The 26241-nt window shown below is 41.2% G+C and overlaps 2 protein-coding genes across 2 annotated transcripts; one reads left to right on the forward strand and one right to left on the reverse strand.

The window, feature by feature from the left end:
* Positions 1–1793: 1793 nt before the first annotated feature.
* On the reverse strand, positions 1794–2110 carry LOC131888296 (uncharacterized; the record flags this gene model as incomplete). The annotated part of the gene is given in 1 exon segment (XM_059237118.1): positions 1794–2110. A coding segment is annotated over 1 exon segment (237 nt), but the record flags the coding sequence as incomplete, so codon positions are not given.
* A 998-nt stretch (positions 2111–3108) lies between these two features.
* LOC131888797 (band 7 protein AGAP004871-like) lies at positions 3109–24073 on the forward strand. The gene is made up of 9 exons (XM_059237730.1): positions 3109–3256; positions 15522–15701; positions 15774–15941; positions 18787–18887; positions 19404–19559; positions 20278–20411; positions 21281–21406; positions 21484–21649; positions 23604–24073. Exons 2-9 carry the CDS (start codon positions 15578–15580, stop codon positions 23757–23759), a joined length of 1131 nt encoding a protein of 376 aa, XP_059093713.1. The 5' UTR covers positions 3109–3256; positions 15522–15577; the 3' UTR covers positions 23760–24073.
* Positions 24074–26241: the final 2168 nt, after the last annotated feature.

Below are 26241 nucleotides of genomic sequence, written 5' to 3' on the forward strand. Positions count from 1 at the left end.
ATTTTGCTCTAGAGGGAACGTTCTCTTTGATCCACGCAATTCAAAATCCAAGTTGATCGAGATACACTTGATCATCAGGAGAACATATCTGTGCGCCGTGTCAAAAAGATTTTGATTCTGTGATCAAGACTCGGTTCAAGGAAAATTAACAGAAGTGTTTTGTGTAAGAATGGAAACTAGTACGTATTTTCAAGGATTTGAGGAAATGATATATATTTGCAGTTCCTGAGTCAAATGTATTATAATATTTTATTCGCTGCATCCTGACAGACTTGACGACGCCAAATGCATCGCAGTACGGTATGACAAAAAATTTAAAACCCGCTGACGTTAACCTACCAACGGAAAAAGGAAAAGGAAAAAAACATGATTACATGTTCCAAGCCAGGCAGTTTCCCTCATCACAGACAAGTAGAATTATAGCAAAGAACATGTTCTGATTTACGCACATATTACTTGGAGGAATTTCTTTCACTCGTATTTCGTCTACGATTGAAATTTCTATTTGTCCAAGTTTATTTTGGGTTAGACAAGTTAAAGAATATGGACCCACATTGAAATTACAATTGCATGAAATAAATTACAGTGAAAGCATATGAACTTTCCAAATATTTTTGGTGTCAATGGTTGATAATAAAATTACTCGTTGAAATTGAACCCAGCTTATAACTAAATTTTAATTCTAGAGCGCGAAGGAGCGTCAACTTTTTCATGACTCCATAAATATAGAAATAGACAAATTCAGGCTATGACGTTAGAAAACGAAAGAGGATGCAAGGGAATGCACATCCAAAGTGATGGCAAATTCATCTTTTTGGCAGGTTTCTACATTGGACAAAGCCTGCCAGGGTTTTCGGCGACAATAAGGAATGATTTTGAAGGTTTAGTGTGTTCCATTACCATCTTACCGACAACGGTGAAAAGCGTGTCGTGGGCCATTTGAACAGTCTCAGGCGGTTGGAACTAGTTTGGGCCGTCACTTGTTTTTATGTTTTTTTTGCACTTCCACGATCAGAATCATGAATAGTATAATTATGAATAAAAGAAAAAATATCTCAATTAGTTGCCCCCTAACCAAACCTCTTCATTTCATGTTCATTATCGATGAAACGTATAGTTCTGTTGATTTAACAAGCTTAAAGCTCTTGAAGAACATTTTTTTCAGACTGTTAATTAAAGTTTTTTTAAATGAAATGTGAACTTAGGTGGCGATGTTTTATATAAAATCATAGCTATAACATTCATGATACAGGCCATGGTAGTGATAAAAAGGCAAAAAAAAATAAAAATAAGTCCCGGGCCAAACTAGTTCGAGCCGTCTAAGATTGCACAATCGGCCCATAACAAGCCTTTTGCCCCTGGCGGTAGGAAGATAATGGAACCACCTAAACCTTCAAAATCATCCCTTATTGCATACACCTCCAGTCAGACCTTCATAATTGCATTTTAAACACTGACCAAAGTTCAAAATTTGGTACATGAAATGGTTCACGATAAGAATAAACAGTGCTTTTCATACAAAGCTCAAAGAGGATTTAAAGCGTTTCAGTGAAAAATCCCACTACCTAACACTAATATAATGGAAAGTCGCAAGTGTGCATCCAAGTAACGAAATGTTTTGAGCCAAAGTACGGCCAGGAGAACAAGCGATGATACTACCGAATTGGGCGACTAAGGTCTCCAATGAACCAAACAACAAGGTTAACATTTTGACTAAAGATAACATAACGCATTTTAAGCCCCTTCAATTAAATTGAACAGCCTAATAATTCCTAAAGACTCATTCAGCTCACCTCGAGGAAGTCTTGCGTGAAGCGTCGGTTCAGCTCAACAAGTCCGTTATTGTCTCGATCCCCATAATCTGTTGCACAAGTATCCTCTGTAGTTGGAGAAGTGATGGGCAGAAACAGGGTCCGTCTGCCTCTGGAGCCTCTAAATCTTCTGGCCTCAATTGGATGGACTCGATCGCCCAAGATTAGGATGACCAGGATTAACATGGTCCAAAAGATGGTGGGACAACTCGACTTCATGATTGGGGATGGATGATGTACTGTTCTATAAGGTTAGTTGTAGACTGATGGGAAATGACAGCAATCTAATACCTTTTTATGGGCCTCGCGATTGACATCCTATTATGCTGTCAAAGGCCCGGATTAGCGATCTCCCACACAATTATGATTCAAGTTAGAAATGCCATTGAAATGCACGTGCGTGTGCTTTGGTAGTACGAGTACAATCCACTAGTAGCTTATTCTCGTAGTAGGACTATGACTCGTAGTTTGAATCCTGGAAATCCCAACATGTGCTTTTGAATACGAGTCTCAACGTTAAACACCGTTTGAAAGAACTCGCTTTGTGTCAACATTGACATGATTCAAACACCTCAAATATAGGATTAATCTTCGTTAGACATGTTTTTCTCTTAACCCGATAAGTAAGTAGGCCAATCTCACAACAACTCCGTGTGTCGAGTAGTCGAGACTTTTATCCCGAGTCTTCTTTTCTGATGCTGAATTGTACACATCAATCACATGCTAAGAATTTTAACTCCCCCAAGAAAATAAGGAACCACAGCGGGTTGAAGGGCTTCATAGCACACAAAATAAGAAGAGGGTAGGGGGAAAATGTAATGTGTATTTATTTGAGGGTGAGATCGTGATAATCCCCCTTGAGAGGGTTAATGGCTTTGATCCACTTTCAAGTTGAAAAAAGCCCATTAGAAGGCAAACAATTTCCAGCCCTTTGCATTTACTGCCTATTTATGGCGGCCATTAATTCTGCCATCGTTCGAGGAGATTTCTCCCCCTTGGTAGCCAAAGACAAATTCAATCTTTTTAAAAATACATTTTATCAGGTTTCCATTTTTGCCACGAGCTCCTCGCCTATTCGCCATTCAGCAAACCAAAGACGAACGTTCTAAGCACAAAAAGTACACAGAGTGAAACCAGAAACAGGGAATGGAACGTGGAACATTTCCCAGCCAGGCCGCGTGGAACTTTTTTCCGAACCGTTGGAACCGGCCTCATTCGCCGTTTTCCTCATGTGGAGCCTCTCTCTGATGATCCATGAATTTAGTGGTGGTGGTGGGACGAGGACCACCTTCTGCGTTCCCTTTGGCCAATGGGACGTCTATTTACGTTCCAAAAAACAGTTCCCTATGAGTTTTCATTTGAGTATTGGAATTCATGAAGTGAACATCGAATCTCTCGATTACACTATCGGAGAGGACAAGCTGGAATTGACTTGAATATTGAAGGTAATGCTGAATAAAGATAGGATCTGTTAGGTACTTTTTGGTTTAAAAAGACATGTATCTCTTTCGTTTGAATGCACATTCAGATCCATGATCCGAGAATGAAGTGCATCTTTTTGTCTCCATGGTGAAAACACTCCTTTCAACCAAATATTGCGAGTTAAATCATACTTTTCAAATCCTTTGTTAATAGCATGGTTTTGTAATTGTAATGAGCTAGTCTAAGAATGAGGGCACTGTTCTTCGGTTCATTCGACACAACCCCTCAATACTTCGTCCGAGTCAATCGGAAAGAGAATTTTCTCATCCCAATAATCTGCAGTATGTACTCATTTCCGGCCTTTTCTTCCGGCCTTCCGTCTCCACCCCTTCATTGGCCTTCCTCCAGCCATACTCGAGTATTGTGGTAATGATTGCTTTCGCACGTCTCACAACACCCTCACCCCAAGTTTGCCTTTTTGGGGACCCAAGCTACTCTACTAAAATGGAAAGCAAGCGGGTCAGAAGGAAGAAATGACTTAAGAATAAATAGGTTAGCTCATCCAAGTTTTAATAGGAAAGGATGCTTTCAAAGGTGCTTGAGTTTAGGTTTAATCAAGGCCATTAGAGGGTCATTCAATTCAAATGCTCGATTACGAACGCGACGTTTGAAGAGCCCACAACGAATTGGGTTAGAGCTTTCACCTGATTTTTCACCCTTGGGATCACTCAAACGGGATAGACTGGAGAGTGGAAGCGAAAAATAAAGGGATCTATTATTCTATTATGGTCTGACCAAAACACTGATCCAGACAAAAAATGACGAGGCAAGAAGAGATTTCATCTGAACCGAAAATATTTTTTTCTTGGCAAATAAAATGAGACGAAAACGGCATAGAGAGTTTTGAATAGTGGAGTTGAGAGATCACATCATTGACAGGACTTGCTTATCACCTGAATTTGTGTTATTTTTTGTCCCATGACTCATATTAGATGAGGAATCAATGGGGGCGTTTGACCCAACCCCACATAACCTTTAAGGGTAAACTAGTGTATCAACGCTCGTAGTTCATAAAAAGAAGGTACGTTGTTTTTGTCTTGCAACAATTTATCATTTATTAATTTTGACATATTGCAACTAACACAGTTGGAAACCAAATAAAAAAGGAATAAAGGCAATGTTCGATTAGGACGACGATATGGTGCACATCTTCATGGCATTCATTGCTCTTTAACCTCATTGTTATGACTGAGCACTGTCACATATACCAGTTGTTACGGAACAATATCAGATGGTTCCCTGTTTCCGAAACAACGTACATGCTTGTTGGTAGCGCCACAATTGGAACAGCAAAACGTGTTTGGAGCCCTTCTCCATTAGTTGCATTTCCGCAGTTCGAAAACGACCAAATCATGGCAAAGCCCAGCAACCTTGAACTAGTTGACGATCTGGCCATTCAATGTCTTGGAACAGGGAACGGACATGAGGATGAGAAATTGTATGAAAGGAAACTAGGACAGGCATGATTATATACGTCTTTGGACAATTCCACTCATAAGGAACCGATGGATCTTCCCACTCTCCCTCTCCTCGAATGGCGATTGCGAAAACGTTGAATAATCTGTAGGACCATCATCAACCTCCCATCCATGTGGTCAAGAAGATCAGAGTATACGAGTACATATGAACATGCGCGTTGCGGGTAGTAGATCTTAAAACAGGGACCATTTCCCAATGGCGAAGGTGAGAGCAAGCACACAAACACATCTCGATTCTTGACCCGTCGGTAGATAACAAGGCGATTCTGGGACAAGGTCAAAGGAATGATGAAATGGAATTTGATGGACGCTGAGAAAAACACCCAAAGACGGGTTACTCAAGGATTGACCTGAATTGTAGTTTTGAATCCAATCCCGAGTTGGCTCCTGTTCCATGAAATCCCTAGAGTTGCGACGTTCAAACATTTACTACCCACAATTCCGCCTTCAAAGCTATCGTTCAATTGCCAACCTACTGATCTAAAGGACGGGAATTTGGAACGGATCTTTAGCGCGAACCCACGAGCTCGACTTTTGGAATTCCGGTTAGGGAAACTGGCAGCAAGTCTCCTCTTTCTCATTGCTGAGCGGGATTTACGGGACACCATCACGCAACCGTAAAATGATTCATAAACTTTCACCACAAAAAGGCTTGGCTAGCCAAGCAATCTGGAATCTGAGCAAGGTCATCGCAATCAAACTTTTTCATAATGCCGAAATGAAGAAATTCGACGAGTCCATGACGCAAGTCCATTGGACGACCCTCATAGAAGCGTGACTTATTGTCATTCACGAGGACTAATCCATCTCAAACCAAAGTTGCATTTCCACATTGGTTTGTAACGTTTAAGATTAGCTGTTTTAGAATGTATGCCACAAATCTTTATTTATTAGTAATTCGATTGGGGCATATTGAAGCTGGAAGGTGTGTCATACATAAAAAATGGTCGGTATAAATGCCAGTTTCCCGTTTAATACTCAGAACTTAACTAGCAAGCAATGAGCAATGTTATACACAATGTAGGATCAATCCAAATTGAAATATTCAAAGGGTTTGGGACAGGTATGTTGGGAAATACTTGCAATTTTATCATCTGATTGCTCCTTTAAAAAAGTGTTCAAGGTGCCATAAAATGTGAAGAATTGATATGTTACCCTAGTCTAGATCTTGATCGGAAAGTTATTTTTGTATTTACAATTCTTCATGTTTTGTAAAAAAAAAGAAAATCAATCATCGAATTCGCGAATGGTCATATTCTATACAATAATTGGACCACTCTTTTAATCTGTCGTAAAACTTTGCCTCTAAAATTCTCTCGTACCACAAGCAAAGAAAAGGCTCGCGGTTAGAATTGGATAACTGAGGGGAGAGGAACTCCTAGTTCTTTCCCTTAACAGTTAATGGCAATCATGTTAGAAGCCCATTCGAATTAACGAAGCCTCATACTTTCAGTTACTTACACGTTTGCCCTGCAGCCCTGAGTCCACGATAAACATCACTTGGCTGATCAAATCATGAAAACAAATTCAGTTTCCTCAAGGTTCCATAATCAACCCCACAAACCGTCAAGGTCACGTGACATTAAGATTAGAGAAAGAAGCTCTTTTTTGCCTTGCGACTTTCCTTCACTGTACATTATCGACGATGCCTTAAATTTGTACAGGAAGCACTTAAGTACGTTCCTCAGGCTCTTGATCGCTCTCAAGAGACTCCTTCAATCAAAAATTCTGATCATCATATTTGGAGGCACAAAAAGTGATCCAATACTACTTGACATCAATCGAACAATGGTGCTGATTGTGAAGGTTGGCAAAAAAAGAAAGGGGCAAAGCATCAAGCTAAATGCGATTCCATTGGATGACAGATTTGTGGCTAATTTTGTATTTGGCTATTAATCGTCGACATCTCTGGATCAAACAGAGAGAAAATGAACGACAACCCCCTATAACAGCATTGTATAGCACACCAGGGACCTTAAGTTCACCTTGTTGTCACGTGATACTAATTCCGAGTTGACACGCAATGGAAATGTCCGGGGCGAAAAGTAGAATTGTGGAGGACTAAATCAATCAAAACGACATGTTGGCTACCCACTCAGGATTAATTTAGCTTGATTAAATCACAGTACTTCTTCGATTTATACCCACCGCTTTTATGCGCTTCCTGTTATGATATGAGAGTAATGAAAGTCGGATCACTTCTACTACAGTAGCTTTCTAACCGGGACACTTTTTCCCTTTTCCCTCTATGGTTATGTTCCACTACTGAACTGGGCAATGTACTGTAAAGTGTACTTGACTAGCAATTGACAGAGCCTTATTTGTCTTTGATGACCACCTTGGTAAATTTGTTTCCAAAATAGTTTTGTTTGAAAGTCCAGGGATTTGTAATGGCCCAGCTAAGTACTGCACTGGATGTGGGGGGAATAATGGATTTATTTCAATGACCTTTTTGAGTAATGATAAACGGAGTTGAACGACAATTTGTTATGTTTTTGCCTTGGGGAGTAAAAAAGGGATCATATTAGCCAACCTCCCTGGCTTGCATTTCATTGCCCAATAGGAACAGGGAATGTGTCAACAGGGATTTGTCCCACATTTTGAATGGATTGAGGCCATCCAACCATTATTCAATGTCGAGCATCTCATTTGAGAACTTGGGGGAAAGTTTAGTTTGGTCGTTGGCAAGTAAAGAAATCGAAAGAGATTAGTAAATATCAGAAAGGCCTATTACTGTGCGTGCAATAGAGGACAAATAAGTTCATTTCAAACACCCTGCTCAAAATGATGAATATGCCCATCAGTCTTTGGCAGATAGGGCTACCCCTCCATTCGTATTTAGGACGAGATTGAAGGGGAGGTAACGTAACAATGCTCGATTGTGATCTAGTTATACCCTAAATCACACCATTCCTGGATCACCACGTGGTGTTCGCTTCATTTTACCTTTCACGATTGGCATTCATAGGAGCTGTTCTGGAACTTCGGATTTGAGGGGCCCTCCAGGAAAGAGTTGTCCATTTCGCAATTGAGACTAGCAAGTGCAAGTAGATAAGGAAAAGACAAAGTGCAATGGGTTCAGCCTGACGCAGAAAAACGGTCGGGGAGCACCAAAGCAAATAATACGATCCATCCAGTTCCACATGCACGTCGTCACAGGGGGTCAAAATGACTACTGGGAGAATGCACACCCCCGTGTATTGATTATTATGCACTGATAAGTAGATCAATTTATTTTTTGATGAGCTATGCAAACTAGATTGTACTTGATGAGAAAGCTAATAATGCACTCGAGAAATGTTACGTGCCCCGAGGAAAGGGCAGGGAACCGATGGAAAAGGCATTTTCTGCAAGCAAGACAACTTTTTATCTGTTAACATCTCGGAATTGTTAGTTTGGAAGAGTGAGCAATATTGCACAGAAAATAGCAAGATTTTTTTACACTTCCTCACGGCAATTGGGAATGTTATCCCTAAAAGTTGAGGAAGAATGCTTTTAATTCTTATTCAACTTTACAATGATATAATATCTGATCCACCACACCCACGAATTAGGGTAGCTGGATATGGCTAGCCCTTGAATATAGTTTAAAGATGCCATCGAATCAATCCTTACATACCCATACATACTCTAGCAAATCGGACAGAAAAAGAGTCCGATGGAAATGAGTGGACGTGTGACTTCATTGTTTCAATCGATCTGGAGTTTCAGTAGTTCGAAGTTTGAGGGTGCTCTCAAAACTCTTATTATGTATTCCATGGCCACTGCAATTGATTCTAGAACATGGGTTAAGAATAAGATTGAAATATCAAGGCGTGTCTAATCGGCAACCCTGAAAGTCTTTCTGTCATCGTGTTTTATTGAGGCAAATTCTTGGGGGCTAAACTATTTCCTCTTTCTGGCGGAAGTGTAATTGGGTTAATGTGGGTTACAGATCATTAAACTATTCGGAAATGCCAAATATTTGAATACAGATAATTGGAACTCTCCCCAACTTTGGGAAGGAATTTGACCTCAAAGTACTGGAGAATAAAGAAGAAATTGTCTTTTAGCCATTCAACAAAATAATGACTCTATGTACGTCTTATTTGGGTTTCCAATAAGAAGAAAAAAATATCGCCCTTCTCTCCCCCCCCCCACACACACACAAAAAATAGTTGAAAATACAACATCCTATCTCAAGGAGATATTGATATTTCACGTCAATGTGAGGATCAAGAGAAGATAGAACCAAAGTCTCCAATCTTCATACTCTTCACGTCGGGTCTCCGAGATACAACGAGATACAAGAAAGGCCAAGACGAACCAAGGCCGAGAATTGAAACATAAACAAGGCTGATTCTCCATTTCCTCTCGTCCATTCACCCATTCCATTCGTTCTCCTAGTCATAGTAGTCCTCTCTGGATCTCGGTTCCTCGTTCTTACGTGGGGTTCCTCAAAATGCCAGTCTTCACGGTTGGCTGATCTCATACAATAGGAATTTGAAGCCCTGCCCGACCATGACCCTGGCCATAAACCTCCATTTATGTATCCTGATTATGGCCATCCCATCCTTTTATCTCCGTCTGATGAGCAAAATGGAGTTTCAAAGGCTTGGAGAGAAAAGGCCACAAGGTTAAAGAAAAGGATCAAGGGAGTGTGAGTCTGGGGAAGCCAAGAATGGCTTGCCAAAAGTGACAAAGTGAGATCGGAGCATTCAAGCCGTGCCAATCCTTCAAAGTGAGGCCACGTGGTCAGGAATCCGTCCATCCAAGTTACGATAAGAACCATATTTTACGAAACCACACTGAAATCGAATGGTTCTTTCTTCCGTTCAAAATGGCTCTCTAGATTTGCATGACGTAGATAGAATATGACAAATTGCAAGGCTTCGGCAAATGATATTGCTACTATAATACGAAATGTGTTTTATCACAGCATTACAAAATGCATGCTCAGAGTAGATAGTCAAGGGGACCAACTTTGGTGTCGCATTATGGCGACTATTAGGTTTAAAACGCATGTTTATGCAGTTGAGTCCGATCACCTGGGTTTTTTGCTTGTGCTAAAGGGGCCTTGTATCTCTATGAGGCGTTTCAACCCGTTCCGAAGATATTACAAGCCTCTCTACGTAAACTCACCATTGTCTCATTAGTTGGGGAAAAACCTTCTAAAAATTGGTAATCAAAGGGGCAATAAATTTGTTATTCTTCAGCGCAATAAAAGATTGAGAGTACTTCACTGTTGCCCTGCTGGCTCACAATCTAATGCGCGAAATGACAGAAAACGTAGTGTTGAGGCAAAAGAGAAACAAATCAACCTATCGAAATTTGAGCACTTTTCGCCTTTGATTGGGTTAAGATTCGCTAATGGAGAGGCCTCATCAGTCATCAGACTGTGTTATACAAGCCAAGCAACAATAGAGCGTTTAGACTGTGTACCAAGACCAGGTTCAGCAAAATAGGAACAAAGGGGCCTAACTTTCGACCCATGAATCAGCAGTTTTCCACAAAACGCCACCTTGAGATTCAGTTTGATCGGAAACCAGGAATAGGCACTAACGCTAGCTTCAAGGTAGATTCGGTTAGTCACATGAACAACCATAAAGTATGGCCGAGATTGAGATTAAAACACACCTGTTGCCTGTTTTGTTTAGAGGCTAGACATGGTTGTAGAACGACCATTCAAGGTTAATGGGTCTTGGCTTGAAAGCAATGGCTGACCCCCTGAGGTGAATGACTAATGCGGTCTCAACTGGTTTATCATGGAAAACCTCGCCAATCAGGGAAAAGCCCTTCTCACAAAAGACAGTACATTCTTTTGCAAGTCGAAGCAAAAATATACATCAGGAGCATGATCTTTGGCATGATGAAGACATGATCAAGGGGATCAACTTCAAAAATGAATCCACTGAACATTTTTTGAAGCATTAGACAAAGATTCGTTAATGGCGTCAACTGAAAAGAAAATGAAGGGGCAAAAGTCTGTACCCAATTATTTAAAAGAAATCGCCCGATCTTGTTGCGAAGGTTGGTAGAGGTACGAGCGTGTGGCTCCAAAGTTCGACCTTTCTCCAATCCAGCAATCTTCAAAATCGCTGATAAAACAAGTTCTGGCCTTCAAGTTAGAACTTTCTTGATTAAATACAAATAAGCTGTAATTGAAAACTTAAGTAAAAAAAAAATACGGGCCCTAAAATGCTTCACGCTGATATTTGGTTATTTCGGAGCCTTAAAACAAAAAGCGAAAAATCTTAAGCCAATTGAAAAACGTCATGACTTCCACAGCAGACGTTACCTCAAACTGGTATCAATGCACGCAGCAGTAAGCTCATAAAATGGAATACATTTTAATTTCATCAATTGTACCATAAAACGTGGTAGAATGTTACCATGACATGGAAGAAGGACAATCAATAACTGACCCAGTTCCAGTTCTTTCACTAGATAGCCTGCTTCTATTAGTTCTTATTCAGTGCCCTATTGACACCATTGGAACGAACTTTCCCTTTCATGAGCACCAATAGACACAAAAGAGCCTTAGACAATTTCAAACACCACATGAGCTCTTTACCTGTCAAAAAAAAGCCAATACTATGACGGACTAAACGTCGTCAATCACTCTTTGAAGAGGTATAATATAGGAGGCTTTTAATATTACTGCGCTTCACCTGGTTTCTTTTTTTGTGAGATTTCATTCAGCGTGACGATATGTGCCATCCAGCTTGAATACCTTGGATAATTAAGTTCTCCTCCAATTATTACACGCATGACAACACAATAACAACGAGACAAACTACTCGAAAGTCAAGTCAACTAATATTTGAATGGGGATGAGGAAGGAAGGAAACTTTAGTCACCAATTTGGCCAATCACTCACGATCACCCTGAGTCTAAATTCTAGATTGCTATGAAATATTAAAGAAAACTTCTCAAAACCGTGCTGTCGGATCTACAATTGGGCTTTAATTATAAAACTTTCTGGCTTTCCGAATCTGAACTTCCATCTAAATGAGACGCAGAGAGCTTGCTCGAGGTACCAAACCAATGAACAAAAAAAAGGTGGACGAAGGTGAAACTTTTCCCCCCTCTTTCTGTTTCTCGTTGAAACAACCTTGGAGGATGGCCCGGAGTCTCATGGGACTTCCATTCAGTGTTCGCTTGGAAAAATGGCTCAAAAATGGTAGCAAGCTCTATCTGTGCCGGAGGAAATTCGTTTTGGACGGCTAAATCCAATTATTCAATGTGATACGCACATGGCTTTGCCCGAAAAATCAACTTGGCCCACGAGTTTATTGAAAACTGTTATCAAGAAGGAATGATGCTTAGTGCAGCCCCTATTGAATCATCTTTCTCTTATTTAAAGATTTTTGCTCTCGAATGATATGATCGATCGTGGGTCCAATTAATTTTGAAGACAAAAACAAATTTAATAATTCTTTAAACTAAGGACCATTTATGCGGTGCACCTGACGCAACAAAATATCTTCAATTGAGAGCCAGGCTTCTGACCATGCCATTTGTTGGCAGTTTGCGACATTTTTCCCAGATTTTTCCTCTTAATTGTTTTGAATGAAAATGCATTCCATTTCCTATTCAACTGCGACAAACGTCCGGGCTTTAGCTTGTATCTAGAGTTACGGGACCGGATTAAAAGACCACCATGGATCTTACAAAAGACCGTGTGCAGATTAGGTAACATGACAACCAACCGATTTGTGGCCCAAAAAAGAACACTTTATTAGAGGAGTCAAGAACCTCCATAACTTTTGTCGTCGAGAAATAGGTGTTGATTTAGTATCCAGTACCAAGTCGGTCCAACAAGATGAGGTCCATCGACTTAATGCCGACAAATGAGATGAAGCCTGAGCCCTAAAGGAGCCTTTTGTTATCTTGTCAGGCCCACGGGAGTACAAGTCTGCAACAAGGATACTCAGGAAGGTATGAACAAAGGACGAAAAATCAAAGACTAAAGATTCCAGCCAACTCTGGGTCATGGGATGAAGCTTGAGCCTAAAAACGTTAGCCTCACCTTCCCCGATCTTGACTCGACCTTTGTTAGTGCATTGGCAGAAGGTGGTGTTAATAGTATGTTGCTAGGCCTGCTTGACTCTCTTCAGAGATCGTCGGGGAAGGAATTGGTTATGGGAAGTCTGAGCTCACCTCGCCCCAAAAGCTAGATTTCCCTTCTTCTGAATGAAGAACGGGGCCAAGTTAAAGACTGAAAAGACAAGGCTCCAAGCTGAACTGAAAAGGCAGCAGTAAAGTGGAACATTCGAGATTTCAACAAAAGGCCAACCCTGCATCTACCAAGGTCGTAAAATTGCCACGCACAGTTTCCTGGATGTTCATGGATCAATTGAGACCGCCTTTCTTCAAGGTTCCATTGCCTTTGAAGTCATCAAAAACGAATAGTCGATGACAAAAAAGGTTTGAGGAAAAGGTGTGTGGATCAAAGTGATGGGCGCACTCGCTCCTTTTTAGACGAAAAGATTTTCCGCCACAAGGAATTGCTTCAAAAGAGGGGAACAAAGTGGTCTGATGGCTTGCCAATGCAATGAAATGTTTCTCTCCTGAGCTGCATTCGTGAAAGAAAATAGATGATTTATTTGGCTGACAAGAATTTGTATGGAGCTGCATATCAAAACTGGGAGTAGCATGGTGCAGCTAACCGATTGGGATTTCCAACGTGACGTGCAAATTTGGGGTTTCGGAGCTCTGACCCAAATTCAATTGCGGTAACTCCAGTCTTGCACACTATTCACCAACTTGTTCATTGCCTCACTGGCTTTTTAATGAGATATTGGCTTTCTGAAAAATCCTTTGGAACAGACGACGACAGCAGAGAACCTCTCATCTGTTTCCTTATGTGCAGCTCTATTTCCTATTGTAAATTTTATTGCACATTATGGCCTGTGAATTCTGGATCTACTTAGTCAATGTATAGGACAAACGAAGTGTTCTCTGAAGTTTCCCATCCCAACCGCAACCAGAAAGTTGAGCTCTTGACAATCAGACCTTCATTGACGAGAACCGGAGCTTGAGGTTATAGCAGCTTTTGATGGTCTTCGCTGAACGATCTAAAGTGCCCGAAAAAGGTGCCAAAAAAGGAACGCTGGCTCAAAGTTGTCGGACTGAACACCGTTGTCTTAAGATAAGACCATCTCAATTCAGAATTATGTTACGTTGCTAATGCGCAAGAATGGGTTACAATAGCCGCTGTTGTTAGAAGGTAATCCCGTGAGGCCTGGGGTGTCCTTGTCTCCACCTTAATCAAAATTGCTTCATTCAAGAATGCACTGGCTCCGTGTTGATAAGACTTCCAAAGGAATCTGAAACCATCGGCATCGTAGCAGGAACAAGGACAATTTCCAAGGACATCCCAAGTGATCTCTCTCCCTCTCTCTCTTCGGAGATATGTGAGCAAAGTTTTACGAACATGAACAACGGACAGGTGCATGTGAGGGCTTCCTGGGCTTTTTATATCCAAGAATGAAAGTTCTCGCAGAGCTGGCTTTGCATCAATGGGAAAAGGCTGTATCCTACTCTACATCAGCGGCCGGCGGGTAGCTTATTTGGCTACTTAGGCGCGGGCCTTGTCAGCCCGACAAGTGGTACTTGAATTTCCTCTCCTCTTAGACAAACCATTTTGATCAAGATCTGCCAACTTTCTAGAAATAAGGTGGGAACCACATTCTGTGAGAGCGAAAACGTTCCTCTCACGATTCAATCCCAACTACTCACGAATACCTGTTTCAATCTGTACAGAGCGGCGGCCAAAATTTAATTTCAGTCATTTTGCAGACCGGACTTCGGCCTTTGCAATAAAGCTTGAACAGAACGCTGGCGCGAGAGACTTGCTGGATCTGTTTCTTTCCAACCATTTAATTTGAAAACAACCGAGACAAAAGACCGTCCTCCCTTCAACTTGAACTAGCTAGCAAATAACAAACAGACCGAATGGCCCGGACCTCATAGTTTAACAAAGGTCACAGAATGTGGAACTGTGGACCACCCATACATGAAGTTAACACCAAGCTCTAATTGTTGAAGTGGGAACTCACTGATGCAAGTGGAACTAAACTGAGATAAAGCATAAGGAAAAGGAAATGAAAGTTTTGGGTTAAAGAGAAAAGAAACGATTTGGTTCGAGCTCATCTTTGAAACATCTGTGGTTGCCAAGCACAATTTCACACCCAGGTCAGACTCAAAGATTCGAGAGATCAGACGGTCCCGGCAGAAATTTTCTGCCCTCGGCTCGTTTTCAATCTATTTGGAGCCCGAAGCTGTCACAACACGCCTTTTCACTATCAAAAAGACTACAAATCAGACTTCCATAGATTGCATGTATGCATGCATGCACTTTGGAACAAGATTGGGTCTCTCGGACCGAAACAAGGGACTTGCTGGGAACATCAATTGGATTGATCACGACTCCATCCAATGCGTTGGTTTTACTAGTATTTTTCCAGCCATCCCACAATTTTGGAACGTCAGTCTGGAATGTCACAGAGATCCTTTTCTAGTCTTATCAATGTTGGCCATTGGCCCATTGCCCTTTGAAAATACGATATTGAAAGCGACCGCTTGGACTTGAAAGATACCAGTGTTCAGAAACGGGAGAACGAGGCAAACTCCAATTAAAAAGTAAACCCAATGAAGCATCAAGAAAAGCACTCGACATGAAACAAAGCAATACGTTGCCAACGAGCCAATTCCCAACAAACCCTGAGGATGCATTTCCGATTACTTGAGCGATTTCCTATTCCAGGATTGTCTCCTCACCATTTCTGAGGCCTCCTCACGCCAATGTAATCGCTTTCGAGGATGCATGGCACTCCCCTCCTGTCGCCCAAGGCTGACCACGACATCGAAAGTGGAGGTTACGACGAACCCCAACCCCCAACCAACGGCGGAGCTGCTCAGAATTCTGACACGCTTAAGAAAGACGGTAAAAGATCCATCTTCCTTGTCCAGGCAAGTTTCCCAACTGACAGCCCGATTTATGATGCCCCTCTTTCAGCTCTAAATCGTGACAAAGGCAGCTATTCCAAAGGAGGTCCGAGTCGAGAGAAATCCAAATATCAGTATCACACCCATCGACGAAGCTACGATAGCGGGAGAACCACGGACAGCGAGGATAACAAGATGCCTTCTAATCCACGGGATTCAAAAAGTCTGGGAGAAATGGGTAAGCGGGTAATTTGTTGTTGACATGCGACATCTCGCGCGTAATTCAGGGCTATTGAGCAATCAAAAAATGGCATTTAATTGGTAAACCCCAAAATAAAAAGGCGCATATTTTTTCAAAAATAATTCGTTTACGGACCCCCTTACCGCTTCAAGACAAAAAAGTAATCATTTCATTTAACTGTATATTCATAGTGTACAATATCTGATCCACATATCCAACGATCCCTACCCAATCTTAAATTCTGGGTCTTTTTTGGACGTTTGGAGTTGCATTCATTCGGCCAACTTTAAAATGGGCTTGGAACAACCCAATGCCAGAAAGTTGCCACTGAGTCATTGTCAGATTCTGAGCAAGTTCGTCGGCGAGGCTTCTCCCCTCCCCAAATTCTTTCAAGTATCTAGTACAAGACAACTCTAATACCTTGTTCAAAATGATAGAGTTGCATATTTTACCATATTTAAGCCCCTTCTCCCACTTCCCTCGGAATAAGGAACCCCTCTGCTTGCTCAGTTTTGGCAACATATGATCATCTCACTGGATGTCCTCGGAGAGAATCTTACGCACACCAACATTATGACATATTTCAAACGTCTGCTTTGGACGTTAGGTATGTGGTCCCATTTTCTGTGATTCGATAGCAACCCTGGTTACGGTGGAAGAAAAAAAACTTGACAGAAGTTTAGGGTCTTGGGTCTGGGTTCTTGAATCCAGTTCATTCATAGACCATAGCGACTTGTCAGACATAAGATTTATTGTTGACAAATGTAAAGTTCAACGTGAGATTTTTTTAAGGATACGGATATTTATGGTCATTAACTTTGCCCGTAACATTCAAGGTCGTCTTCAAATCCCCACAAGCAGACGAGGATCATTTGAAAAGAAAATCTCTCAAGTGTTTACCTACACTTAACAATTCAGAAACTGAATCCCTCGCTAAAGCTCGTTTAAGTTGTAGACTTTGATCTGGGCAAACATTGCTCAGTTCCTGATCCAAAGTCGAGATCCCGATTTCCTCTCTGAAAGCATTTTGAACCGCTATGTGTTTGTGTTCCGATGTCTCAAAATATTTTCGCTCATAGTTCCAAGGTTGGTCAGGGGGCAAGTGTGTTATGCAAAGTCGGTCCTTGAAGTTGGCTTTGTTCCTCGGTTCTTTTCATAACAGCCATTTTAATACCAAAACCATCTGAACCACTACATTCACTCCAACGCACTCAGGGGATAATGAAAGAACGGAACAAGGGACAAGGGAACATGAACAAGAAAGGAGGAGTGATGGAACAACAACAACAACAACGACAAGCAACCAAACCAACTTTAGTTGTCCGGTTGTTCCGTGACGCAGTGGAATTCTTTTTGCCCTCCTCCCCACGGTTCATACTAAAACAATTGACAGCAAGGCTGCCCTTGAAACTAAGTTTTCTTTGGTATGGAACACTGACAAAATGCTCGTTCTCGGAAGTATTTTGATTGAATCCAAGTCCAAAGTGGACAAAATTCGACTTTCTGATTGAGCCAGGGTAATCTTGATATCCGTCGCACTAATCCGGTTTTAAGGACCAGATTTACAGATTTACATGTGGATGGTAGGTAGTCAAGAGGAAGTTCCAAAGTGGAACTTAAAACTCGTATCCAGATTGAAAGGACATTCGGAAACGAACCTGGGCGACGCCGACTGAATTTTGACAGTGGGTTTGGCCAATGAAGGCTGGGTTGACCTTCAAAAAAATATGCAGGAATCATGAAGGTTGTCGTTACCATGTTGTTGGAAACATGCCTGTTAATGACTGCAAATGAGAATCCATGAAAACAACCCGAAATGAAACGTCCACCAACATGACCGCGAGAGAAATTTTTTCTGTCCTTGTCCCATGACAAGGGGTCATGGGTCCAAACCCCGTGTGAATCCCCTTCAATCAAATTACCAATTCACATCAAAGACCTTTTTTTGTTTGACTGGCCTTTTGTTTGAGTCAGCCCCAGGGCCTTCAGAATCTCTGAATTGAACAGGGGCCCTGAGATGTTCCTCCTTGGCTTTCATAATTGACCACTCTCATTTCAAGCTGGAAACCCCTTTCTGCTAATAACCCCCCTTTTTGGCCCATTTGAAGCAAACAGGATTGGATCCTCACTCAAGCCAGTTAAGTGATTGAGCCGAGGTCGAATGGAGCCAAGGCCATTGTGAAGGGGGACGAACGACTCTTTTGCATCTTGTTTGCGTCGCAAGTGCACAAAAATCAACTCCCAACCATTGACACTTGCCCTTGAGTTCTCGACTTGGCTCAAGGGGCTCCTCTCCGATTCCTTCTCCCCCCCCTTACAAATCCTAACATTAATGGGATTGAGTATGGGATCTCGAGTTTCCTCGTTGGTCAAAGTGGACACATTTGCATCAGCGAAGAGATTCTTGCTCCAAAATGAGATTGGCCAGACCTACTATATTCTAGAAAAACCAAGGCCATGTTGCTTCAAGAAAACAGGAAGAAAGACCGTTGTCGATTGACGCTATTTGCCTTTGGAGCCCAGAGATGCTCTTAACTCTCGGAACCTGTCGATATCTACCTACAGATCTTGGAATCCATCTCCCAAGGGAGAAAAGATTTGTGATCGCCATAAATAGTGGACAAGTCAGTGGAAACGAGCATTACCCAGGACACATTCATTTCAACACACACCACAAGCATTTCCCTAATGGGACCAGGAAAGATACTAGCGCCCATTTCTGAACTGAAGGTTTCAACTATTCTCAATTGCTGATCTCCTAGGACAATGGAGAGATCTATTTACAATTTAGATGGACCTAGAACGAGCTTGGACTTGACAACCTTTCATTCTGTTATTGCAGCTTGCGATGAAGGCCCGGGTTTGTGTGCCCATCTCATTACGTTCATATCCATTCTCCTCGTACTCGTCACAATTCCGTTCTCGCTTTGTTTCGCAGTCAAGGTAAGATAGGGTAAAAATGCAAATAATCGGGAGAGCTTAAGCTCTACACAGTGTGACGGTAAAGTTCCTGCCTCTTGATAGCATTCCGACTGTTAACGAACGTCTTGAGCTGTGCATTTCATTGATCTAAACGACATTAAAAATTGATGCCATTGAGAGCTGGCAGATATATGGTTACGTGTGGTTGTTGAAGAGACAGAGACTCATCTAGATCTTTGGAGATTCCAATCTTGACTTTACATTTAAAAGCAAACCCGTCACTTCCATTAAGAAGACAGTGTAGAAGGAAAGAAACGTCATTATAACACCTGTAAATCTACCAACAGTCGCAATAAAGAATAGCAGTAATATTATCTGAAAGACAAAATGTTGTGCTCCTGGAGGGAGCAAGGACTTTGTTGTTACAGGCTTAAAAGTTTCATTAAACCAATATGTTGGGCTATTTAAGACTTATCGTTACATTTTGTGTCTCAACGTAACATAAAACAGCAAGTTCCACATTCTTACTCGGTCTAGGTTGTTCAAGAGTATGAGCGAGTAGTCATTTTTCGTTTGGGTCGGCTTTTAAGTGGAGGAGCTCGTGGACCAGGGATCTTCTTCATTGTTCCATGTGTGGACTCCTACCAAAAGGTGGACATGAGGACATTGACTTTTGACGTCCCTCCCCAAGAGGTGAGTTTCGTTCCAACCAATGTGACGAAATATCGTGCACGGTATTTTGCTCCACTTTAGATGCCAACAAATGATAAAAGAAATAAAAAAATAAAAAGATGGTCAAATCACCAAAGGAGTATCAAAATGTATCAAAATAAAGATTATTAACAAAATGGTCTTTTCATTCTAAATATACCATTGAATTAAACTTATTTTGACTTGAGATCAGTAGGAAAAAACATCAATTTTCTATATTTATGCATAAACCCAAGACCTCTGATGATAATACTTAACCGGGCATGAGCACCTTTTCACCCTTAATTGAGGCCCTGTCAGAAGGGCTTAAGGCAAGCCAATATGTCCAACCTTTTTTGTGCCAACGTGACATTGTGAACCAAATACCTTAGAAACAAAACCATCGCCCCCTTCCAAAGACTAGCCCTTTCATGCATTTTAACGCCCCTGGAAATGGCCTTTGATTGGTCTTGACATATTTCTCTTCCCGCCTCCTGCATTTCATCTTAATCCCCTAAAATGTGTCCTTCCAACGTGGACCGCATGACCAATGTATTAACAATGCAACAACATATTCGTTTTTCCTGAAAATTTGTATTTCAGGGTGAGAAAAACTTACGGACAGATGAAATCCGATTACTCCAGGTCTCAAAGTTTAGAGGGGGGAACTCGACCTAGATCGCTTAATACCTTTAGTTTTGGGGACACCTTCTCGTTTCAGATTCTAACCAAAGATTCGGTGACAGTCCATGTTGATGCTATCATGTACTACAAAGTGTCAAATGCAACTTGCGCCATTTCCAATGTAGACGATTATGGACAATCAACGCGGCTTTTAGCGGCCACCACTCTAAGGTAAATTGGGTGGCTTTAGCCTTAAGCTACCCGCTATTAGACAAAGGATATTAACTCAAAGAGCCTCCGCGGCTGATCTAACAAGGTTCTCTTTTTTCTGGCCAACTTGTAAAAAAGACAATCAAATGGCTCGCACAATCCGAAGAAAAGACAAGCCTTGATGCTGAAAGCCATATGTGCTCACAACGTTGCAAAGACTCCATTTACAAGTATATCATTTTAAACATATCACTTTCAAGCAGCAATGATTGTAAACCATTGAAAAGGGCACAAAAATAATCAAAATGACATCTTTGAGATGAACTACGTATCAGGTGTGCCCAATGATGAATTGGATGGTAAGAGTTCCAACTCCTAACCAATGATAATGTAAGATTGGCTCTGCTCAACGACAATGCTTTTGTTATCGTAATCGAACGCTCCTTGTTCCTCACTTAAGTCTCGACATATCTATGTTCTTCCCAGTCAAGTCCAGAAGCTCTTCATGAATGATAGCAATGCCTCTCTATGGAAATCCGAGAAAATTGATTTCCAATTGGTGTGGTTTGTGTCATTGGACTTGAAAGCTACCAAATGGCTTTAGAGCAGTGTGTGCGAACCCCACCACTGGGTATTCTAAGAGTGGAACAAATATAGTACTAATACTCTCATTCAGCGTTAAGTTATATAAAAGATTAAATCGCAGTTGTGCTTTGCCAAGTTAAAGTCATTCAGGTGTCTTGATAGACTCATCTCTCATCAGTCTGGTTAGACTCCCCCAATACAAAGTCAATATCGGCGACCATGATGTTCCTGCCATGCGTGTCGTCATAAGGCTGTATTTCGTGGTTATTGGCAGCCCAGTATCTCATTGTCTTGGTCTTACTTAGGAATGTGTTGGGTACAAAGAACCTGGGCGACATTCTTTCTGAGCGAGAATCCATTGCCAACATGATGCAAAGCACTTTGGACGAGGCAACAGATCCCTGGGGAGTGAAAGTCGAACGTGTGGAGGTGTAAGTCCAATCTAATAACCCACCAAATCTGTGCCTATTATGGATTGAATCATCTTCTTTACTTCTATGATATACAGAAAAGATGTCCGCTTGCCCCAACAACTACAAAGAGCTATGGCGGCTGAGGCCGAGGCGGCCCGTGAAGCTCGGGCTAAGGTGATTGCGGCTGAAGGTGAACATCAGGCCTCCCGATCCTTGGCCAATGCGGCTGAGGTCATTGCTCAAAGTCCCGCTGCTCTGCAGGTAATATGTGTACATGAGTATATCTGGGAATCAAATTGCCAATCTCAAACAATAGCAGAAAAGATTCAAAGGGCAACCCTGCGATGTGGAAACGAGTTTAGACTTATGTTTGCTCTAGTTAGAACAATTTTCGCTCTAAATCTGTTAAACCTGGCCCAGATTTAATTGAAAAATATATATATGATGGTGATCAACCAAAAATGGATGAACTGCATACTTGGCGTAATCTTGCAAATGTCGCTTTACTTGCTTGAATTATGATTGATCAAATCAGAGGTGTGGAATAACAGGCAATCTATTTTAGCCCTTGACTTGTCGGTGGGCCTTTTTGGTCCGTTTTTAGACGAGAGAGAAAATGTGTATTTGTCGGGCTAGTTTTACGGTTTGTATTGTGACATAGCAAGAAGGCACCGAATGCTTCTCTCTACATATGCATGTAAATCGATTGGCTCACCCTCAGAAGGAAGTATTAAGACCACCTGCGATTTCTTCGGGATGTTTCGCTCATTTTGGCTGAGTGATTTTATGAATAGGGAAAGGGAATGGATTGCTACAGCGGAAATGCTTGGCCGTGTAATGAGGAGGTGCTTTTTCGGCCCTTGAGCTGGGTTAGCATTTTCTTGATGCGGTATTTGGCCATGCTCTATGAGGTGGGCGAGGACACGGGATCCATAATCAGGTCGTTTATGGTCCACTCTTCTATCTAGAATACTTTTCAATCTCCCCAGGACCGCTGGTGGAGGCTGGCTCCCAGCCAAGAAATAATCATTCTATTGACTTGATGACAACCACCGCATTAACTGGTTTGTCCGTTGAAGTGGAAGCAATTCGTTTCCTCGAAAATGGCCTTGTGGCGGGTGGCCATTAGAAACCCATCATGGGAAGCCCAAAAGCTAATAGCTCGTCCTGCGGGAATGGCCAATTTTTGGCAGGTGCGCTAAAAGAATACGGGTTATCCCTATTCTCTTCAGCTTGGTTTCAGGCTTAAGGAAGCAGCGCAAATTATTCCTCAAGGCATTCAAGGCTCTCTCTCCGTCCATGTTGGCATTGTTCCCAAAATGTTCGTTCCAGCTCATTTAGTTGGTTAATGAGTAGGTGGGAGGTGATTTTTTACCCATTTCAGCTTTATTTAGCGGAATTAAAGAGCCTAAAGTGGACACCATCCGAGGTAGAGTCAAATGACACGCTGCTCTAGACGAACGACAATAACAAGGAGATGAAAGGGTTGCCAAGTTCATTGCCATGCACATGTGTAAGCATTATACCTTCTTTACGTAGACCCTGAAGGGATTCGTAGGGAACAAAGCAACCAACGTTGATGAATCGAAACCCAAGAAAGATGCAGATTGGTTCACATCACGATAAGTTAAGGACGGGAGAAGTAATTTCTGGCCCAACCAGGAACCGAGAATCAAATGGTTTCACTCATTCCACGTTGTTTATGGGCTCGTTCTGCCTTACCCGAAGCTATGTTTGCCTTCGTTCCCGATGTACAGTCCACTAGTTTTGCTATTAGGAGGAAATCAAATATGCCCCAACCATCATTAATCTGGCTGGAAAAGGAACAAAAAACAATGATGGGGCTCCCAGCCTCTTCCGGATCATAGATTGGTTAGCTTTAGTTCTTATTTTGTAAAATAAAAGTTTCACAGATTTGAATGTTCAATTGTTATAGAATAGAAAATACTTGAAACCAGATCAATAGGGCTGACAGATAATTGATTTAAAGAATTTAAAAAATTGCTATGACATCTGTGATGTAAGGCTATGGGAAAAGGATGTCTGATTCCATCAAGACCAAGGTTGAAGACCGTTCGTGTACTATTCGTAAAGGAATAAATTTGGCTCACTGGAAACAAAAAAGTAGCCACAGTATATACATAGATACTAGACTCCTAATGACACAAAAAACAGCTCCAGAGGCTAGCACTAACCCGGTATAATTCGCTTTCAGCTCCGATATCTTCAAACTTTGAACAATATATCGGCAGAGAAGAACAGCACAATCGTTTTCCCTGTCCCCGTGGATATTATCTCTCATTTGATGGGAATGAAAGGCTCAGATGAAAGAAGTCGGACACAAACCCCGATGGAGACACTGGTCCATTAGCCGAGGTTGCGAAGAATTTCCGATAAACGTTCCGACGTCAAGAATACCCTGTTGCGTTCCAGTTTGTAACAATGTTGGTTTTCATTCCGCCAAGGTTAATTCAGTTATTATTGCTTAGCCCAACTGCCACTTGAGACTTGTAAATTATGGACATAAACAAACACAAATACACTGCTAAACAATCGCCCATCTACTAACTGTATCCCAGTCCCAAATAATTCAGTCTATTTGATATAGAACAAAAATCACTGATCGAAGAAGCCCTCTTTATCCAATAAACAATAATTTTGAAATACAATACCAAATAAGTTTAATGATGAGCGTAACGCGTTTTTCATTTCACTCTTCTTGAACAAGTATTCACAAGCATGTTAATTCAAATGGCTTTCAATCACTGGTGAGGCCTTTTCACATGGGACATTTCAAACCTAATCTTTATCGAATGAACGTTGGGAACTCAAACGTGGTTTAACAACAAACTTTTTTTTAACAATAAATGGTTTTCGTACTAATACTATGAATTAGTTAACTTCCGCTCCTTTTTTGGTACGTTAGCGCATTTCAGTCTGGATATGGTAATCATTATTTGTTTCTTATGATGGCTGAAGGCATAAAATATTTTGTCATAGTTTGCCATAGCAATTGGTGGGAAGTAATCGCTAACGAAGTTAACTTTTTGCTTAAAATTCCCACCACTGAATAAATCCAAAATCAAAACAGTCCAACTGTCGGTCATGGTGAGTGTACAAAGTTGTCGTTCCCTATTACCGTTCTTCCGGTTACTCCATTGTTCTTAGAGCCCTGCTCGTGGGTACAAACATGCCTTAAACTGGCAATGAATTTTGCGGACCTGAATGGTAGGCTGTCGCGTTGAGTAAGGATCTCTTGGGCCTCACTCGCGCTTTGGTCCAGGAAATGGAAGGTTCGCATGCAAACGAGAACTTGGCGCTTTTGATGAATAGACTTAGTTCTAGAAAGACTGGACGATGACAGATTGCCAGGAGAGCTCGCCAAGGTGGCCAAGATATGCCAAAAAGGGTCTCTAAAATTGATTTTGACCCGTTTTCTTTCCATTCATATGACTTGGAGCGAGTGTTCAGTTTCATTGTATGGAGGAGATACACCTCCATTTAAAATTCAACTGCAGTGGCTCATAAACACGTTTTTGGTTGAACCAAATTGAGCAACGAAGAAGACAGGGGGCTGGCGTGTCTCCTCCGCAGACTTGGCCACCCATCTTATCCACATACTCATGGGAACACGCCCAGAGCTCGCCTATGAGCACATTATCGAAAGAAAAAAAGGGCTCTCAAGAGTGCGTTGGTGTGTTGAACGTTGCCGCCTGAAATTAAGCGGTTTGACCTAAATCCAGACCGAATGCCTTGGGCAATTCTCGCTTTGAAAATCCCATATCCCAGCCAAGAGGAGAGACAGTTTTCAAATTTGCTATCTCTAAGTTCATATAAACCAAATACTTCTGTGCAATTCTGGAAAAAATAAGGCCTGTCCATTCAAAATTTGACAAATAAGGAAAAAATGATAAAAAGATAAACAGTTGCTTGAGAACATTTTGCACAATACATTCAGACATTTGAAAAGAACAAAACAAAATATTAAGGACCAATTCATCATCGCTTATTATAAAACTCTCAACACTGAGGTGGAGGGCAGATGTTATCAATAGGGCCGGCCAAAATTTGCAAATAAATATGATCTTTATTGACAAACAAAAATCGACCGAATTTGCACAAAAAAATGCAAATAAACTTTCCAAAACATAGACACCAACACAGTCTGGTGGGTGCAAGGGCTGTTTTTGCCTTCCCTATTAAGCAAAATGTTGATGAAAGGGAAATCATATTATAATATCTTCCACCAGTGGGATTTGAACCTGCTTTCCTTTGGAAGAAGATTCTTGCCTTGTTCATTCTGCCTCCTAGATTGATCTACATTTTGAACATCCTTAACATTTCGTGAAAAAGATAACTCTCAATCTATTAAAAGAAAAACAATAATGTCAAAGCATAGCAAATGTATTGCAGAACAATCTTGTTAAAAAAATAAGCCTTTGAAGTTTCTTGAAAGTAGTTGCACGTTGATTCTTCCCAAATTAACTATCCACGTGATGGAACTATTTACCCCGTAAATCATGAAATCATCTGAAGATGTGTCTGATTTTTAAATGAGAAGTTCATTACGCAAATAAACTGAGTTCCAACAAGTGAAATGGAATCTGTTAAAAAATTGCAATCATTAAAAAGTTATTTAAGGTGGATAGAATGCATAAGCATGCGGTTGGTAATATGTCTATTTATATGGCAATCTATTTCATGCCTAAGTGTACTTTTTTGCAAAAAAAAAAATTTAAAAAAAATCCGGTAGTAAATTTCCCACTTTTCCTGAAATTGACCAGAATCTCAAAAAATTACGCTGAATTTTCACAAACATTGGTATTTTGTGTTGAAATGCTGAAATTGCAATA

This window comes from Tigriopus californicus, chromosome 10 (assembly GCF_007210705.1).
Source record: "Tigriopus californicus strain San Diego chromosome 10, Tcal_SD_v2.1, whole genome shotgun sequence".
Lineage (NCBI taxonomy): Eukaryota > Metazoa > Arthropoda > Copepoda > Harpacticoida > Harpacticidae > Tigriopus > Tigriopus californicus.